The sequence below is a fragment of the Nicotiana tomentosiformis genome, chromosome 7, assembly GCF_000390325.3.
Source record: "Nicotiana tomentosiformis chromosome 7, ASM39032v3, whole genome shotgun sequence".
NCBI lineage: Eukaryota > Viridiplantae > Streptophyta > Magnoliopsida > Solanales > Solanaceae > Nicotiana > Nicotiana tomentosiformis.
Genome location: NC_090818.1, coordinates 44,998,964 through 45,004,315, shown reverse-complemented (window position 1 = coordinate 45,004,315; position 5,352 = coordinate 44,998,964). Strand labels below are relative to the sequence as shown.

General features: G+C 35.0%; 1 protein-coding gene across 1 annotated transcript; it reads right to left on the bottom strand.

Annotated features, from left to right (window-relative positions):
- Positions 1–2,466: 2,466 nt before the first annotated feature.
- Positions 2,467–4,591, bottom strand: LOC104087410 (uncharacterized). The gene is made up of 2 exons (XM_009591859.4): positions 3,877–4,591; positions 2,467–3,117 (listed from the first exon to the last, which is right to left on the bottom strand). Exons 1-2 carry the CDS (start codon positions 4,336–4,338, stop codon positions 2,758–2,760), a joined length of 822 nt encoding a protein of 273 aa, XP_009590154.1. The 5' UTR covers positions 4,339–4,591; the 3' UTR covers positions 2,467–2,757.
- Between the last annotated feature and the right edge of the window lie 761 nt (positions 4,592–5,352).

The window sequence follows — 5,352 nt, the reverse complement described above, 5'->3', positions numbered from 1 at the left end:
TATGCAAACTTGAAAAATCGTTGTACGGATTGAAACAATCTTCTAGACAATGGTACAAGCGATTTGACAAGTTTATGTTGCGGCAAGGGTACAAGAGAAGCAAATACGATCATTGTGTGTATTTGCGCAAACTTAATGATGGTTCCTTTGTATATCTTCTCCTATATGTTGATGATATGTTGATAACTTCCAAGAATTCGGAAGAAATTGATAAGTTGAAGATTCAACTGAAGGAGGAGTTCGAGATGAAGGATCTGGGTGAGGCAAAGAAAATTCTTGGCATGGAGATAATAAGAGATAGACGTTCAAAGAAACTCTGTTTATCTCAGAAAGAATATTTGAAGAGAGTACTACAGCGTTTTGGCATAGATAAGAAGACTAAGCCAATTAGTACGCCACTTGCTCCCCATTTTAAGCTAAGTACTACTATGTCGCCAAAGGATGAAACTGAACAGGAGTATATGTCAAGGGTACCATACGCAAATGCTGTTGGTAGCTTGATGTATGCAATGGTTTGTACGAGACCTGACATTTCACAAGCCGTTGGAGTTATTAGCAGATATATGCATAATCCAGGAAAGGAGCATTGGCAAGCTGTGAAATGGATTCTACGGTATATTCATAGTACTGTAGATGTTGGGTTAGTTTTTGAGCAGGAAGGCAATCGGTCTGTAGTTGGATATTGTGACTCAGATTTTGCGGGTGATCTGGACAAACGAAGGTCAACTACTGGTTATGTGTTTACTTTTGCAAAAACACCAGTTAGTTGGAAGTCTACTTTGCAGTCAACAGTTGCTTTGTCTACAACAGAGGCAGAGTACATGGCTATTACAGAGGCTGTGAAGGAGGCAATTTGGCTTCAGGGGTTGCTAAAGGAGCTTGGTATTGAACAAAAAAATATTATAATTTTTTGTGATAGTCAAAGTGCTATTCAATTAGCGAAGAACTAAGTTTATCATGCAAGGACGAAGCACATTGATGTTCGGTATCATTTCGTACGAGAAATCATAGAAGAAGGTGGAGTCACGGTGAAGAAAATTCATACTACGGAGAACCCTGCTGATATGCTGACAAAAGTGGTGACTGCGGTCAAGTTTCAACATTGTTTGGATTTGATCAACATTGTTGAACACTAAAGATTGAAGATGAAGACACAACCAAAATTTGTTATTGAGAGAAAATTAAAGATGTGGAATTTTGCCAAGGTGGAGATTTGTTGAAATTGTCAAAAGTCTCACATCGGTGGATGATAATTTTGAATGAGAATTTCACCCTATAAAAGGAGGCCTAATGTTTAGGATTTATACACACCTCTCATTTGCCTTTTTATCTTCTTAAGGCATTTGTATCTTTTTTCTTTAGTATTATTTCACTTATAATTTTGGAGTGGAATAAAATATTAATTGTGTCCGAGGAAGTAGGCAAAATTGGCCGAACCTCGTAAATTCTGGTGTTCTTTTATTGTTGTCTTATTGTCTTATTTATTATTTAGTGGTTGTCATAATTTTTGGTATAGTAGTTGTGACTCATTCACGCTATATACATTTGGCTTCCGCAACAGTGTGTACGCAGACCTTACCCCTACCCTGGGTAGAGAGGCTGTTTTCGATAGAAATTCGGCTCCCTCCCTCCAAAAATTCCGCACCTTGCTCTTGGGGTGACTCGAACTCACAATCTCTTAGTTGAAAGTGGAGGGTGCTCACCACCACCAGAGCAATAGAAAATCTAATTTCCTTGCAAAGATATCAAAGCTAGAGTGCTAGATTTCTATAAAGAACTCGGGAGGGAAAAACGTGAATAAGTATTGCCTCTGCTTTTTGATCTATTAGTCCTGCGATGAATTTTCAACTGTACACAGAGAAGCACAATTTTTAACCAAACTAGTGCCAGCTAAGAAAGAAAAGAAAACGATTTTAATGGATGATCCTTTAGAAGAATCTCTCTTACCAAACTTGTTTGACCTTTATGGCTTGATCTCGTTAGCGTTTACAGCTACAAGCATCTGAACATTGTCATAGCATTTTAGTAAGCTTGCAAACATGTTAACTATTGTTTTTCTTAAAAGGGATAGTCCAATAAATGTACACTTCTTGAATCAAAATCAACGGTTCAAATCAATTGACGCTCGTGTTTTTGGAGATAAAGCTAGAAATTAATCCATCCTTCTGGTTTATGGGCTCTGGGCTCATATTGGTAATGGTTACTCTATTTATTTCAATTTGTTTGGGAGAATTTGACTTTTAAGTATTATTATACTAAAGCTATTATAGTTTGTTTTAAAGCAAGAGTCGATGTGTCCTCTGTTGTCGCACTGCGAATTTTCTTTTCTTTTGATAGGATCTACTTTCCAAAATTCGAAATTAAAAGGGTTAACCTAATTTCGTAATAAAAAAAAGCAAACCAAGGTGAAAGAATGCATTATGATCTATGGAGTCTTCAACGCAACAAACAAGTTGAGAAAAGCAATTACACTAAAATATCTCTAGTCGCATTTTCTAATAATCCAATCACTTAGTACAAGGAAAGAATAACTATGTCAAACTGAAAAGAAAAAAAAAGGTTTTTAAAAGAAAAGGATAAAGAAGCTAACGATCGACATTCACACACAACCTATACATAATGAACAAGTTTGTATCTGGAATGCTTGGCAAGAAATTTTGATAAGAAACTCATTACAAGCAATCCAACCAGTAACCACGTCTAACCAGCCACAACCCACAATCATCAAGAATTTCAATCAGTAAATCATCAAATTATTCAGAGATTTTCTGGCAATTTAAAGTTCTGTGATCCACAAATTTGATGAGAGCCATTTTCCACAAAGAGAGCTACCCCACATTTGCTACTATTGAAGCCATCCCAAAGAGAGAAATTGACAGTTCCAGAAATTGTCTTCTTTGCAGTAATATCCTTGACTGAGCAGAGCTTTTCCAGCTTCCTAACAACATAGTCATTTGCAAGCATTTTTCCTTTGTTTTCTCCCGTAGCGCAATCAGTCACCAAACCGCACTCGTACAAAGCAATCATGATATTGACACCATTGTTGTCCACCTTATTCCTCAGAGATCCTAATAGGGATACTTGCAAGGACTCTGGTGTTGGCCTCTCGAATGTCGCCTGTTAGTATGTGTTTTTCAACATTAGCAGCATGCATTGACGGATGAAGCCATTATACAATAGGTATATATAATATATGGGGATCGGAAAACCACTAAAGTTTCAACAAATTGTGAATTCTGAACCCATAATTTCAAAAAAAAAACTATACTAAGTTCAGTTTAAAAACCTAAGGGTTGAATCTGCCTCTGAATCGACATGTATTTTCATAAGAGGCCGGTGGTCCATATAAAATTGTACTAATCTTTTTTATCTTATCAATAAGTCTTTATCAGACAATGTGTTGAGGTCAAAAGAGACTAATGACAGTGGTTAACCTAAATTTAACCAATTCAATAAATCTTTATCAGAATAATGTGTTGAGGTAAAAATTTAGTTACTTTTTCTTGATATCCAAATGATCAAATCTAGGATTGCACATATTAGCTTGTCATTTCCAATACACTGTAACTTGGTGCAAGATCATGACGAACTAAATCAACCCCACATTAAAAGGAATCTAATATATGAATTCTCTGTATCAATTATAATTGTTTTTTATGAGATGGAATAACCAAGACAAATAGGTAATACACATGATTTGCATTTGAAGATTAATTATAAGCTCGTGAAGAAAGATAAAGATCTTGGCAACACCAAAATGCACCATTTTATTCATTATATAATTTTTCAATTATCCATTATAAATCTACTAATGATTCCCATTTATGATCTAAAGCAATTCTTTTTCAAATCAACAATATGGTAACTACAACAAACCTGGAAGGAAGGAGCAGGAAATCTGGGCGCAGATTTGATGCAAGAGAAGAGAGCATCTTGTTCATTGGCAACACATTGGGCTCGTCCTTGGACCACAATTTGTGGAGTAAACATTGTATCAAGATTAAGGGCCTCAACATAAGCCTTCTGTTTAACGGTCCATAAACTAGACCCAAATGGATCTTTCCAGCCCATATAATCCCAGTAATCCACATGATATGCCAACAAAATCACCGGCATCTCCAGGTTAAAATCGCCTCTTCCTATCCTCGAAAACAACAGCTCCGCCTCAGGAGAGGTGGCGCAGCCCTGTGATGAGAATAACTCCACCACCACTGGCCCGCACCGTTTCTGCTCCTCCGCCGTTAAATCTGCCGTTGCATTGTCGTTAGACGTCTGGTGTTGTTTGGAAGAAGAATGAGAAGAGCCTTTGCCGAAGCAGGTGAAGAGACGGCGCGCCATTCTTGACGTGTCGTCCCAACCTGGCGATGCCTAAAGTTTTAAGGGAGATAGAATGAAATGTTTCTCAAAACAGATTATTTGTTGCCTTCTTATTTTTGTTTTTTTGTTTAGTTTTGTCTAAATAATTTTTATTTGGGTTTTCAGAGGGTGTTTAAGAAGATGAATGATAAAAAGAGAAAACCGAAAAAGGAAAGTGTAGAATTGTAAAAATACGAGGAGACGGTGAAGAGAAAAAGGTGGCGGAACAAGTGCTTACAATGGTGTTCTATTCATTTCTTTATTACAAAACGATTCCTTTGCTCTTCTTTTGTTTTCATCTATAAGAAAAAATGAAAATTATTATATTTTCTTATTGACTGAAACAAAAGAAGAGTAATCTCAATCAAGGTTTTCATAAAAGTGTAGCACCTGATAAGTGAATTAGATATACGATAGATCTTGTTATAAATAAAAATGTAATAAGCATACGGATTTTTATCTTATTATAAATAAAAATTTAATATTTAAATAAAGAAGAATAGAAGAATGAACGCATTATTCATTATATTCGAACTATGCACCACCATTTCTCGAAGATTTTCTCGGTTACATATACAAAAAAGTTGTTATTCACATACTTGAGTTAGCGATTACATTTGAACTTTGAATGAATTATGAACCAATTGATGAAATATTTGTGTTATCTCACCCAATTCACCAACGCAAAGTACTATTTAGATGATTAATTATAGTTAAATTATACTCCTTCTGTCATAATTTATATGATATTTTTGCTTTTCGAGATTCACATTCTTATTTTTAACTGTACATTTGAACATGGAGTTTTTCAGTTTTTCAAAATAAGTTATATATTCAAAAACTAAATAAAAAGCACGATAAATCACAATAATTAATAATTTAAAATATTTAAAAAGTATATGAAAAATTATAATTAAAAACAATTCGTATGACTCTCAATATCTAAATACCTTCACATAAATTAGAACAAAGTGAGTATGAACTTAGACTGTCAAT

Excerpts from the sequence above, each read along its gene's own strand:
- LOC104087410 (XM_009591859.4), bottom strand. The coding sequence starts at position 4,338 with ATGGCGCGCCGTCTCTTCACCTGCTTCGGCAAAGGCTCTTCTCATTCT. Across the intron at positions 3,118-3,876 it reads TTCCTGCTCCTTCCTTCCAG|GCGACATTCGAGAGGCCAAC; the intron begins GTTTGTTGTAGT and ends ACATACTAACAG.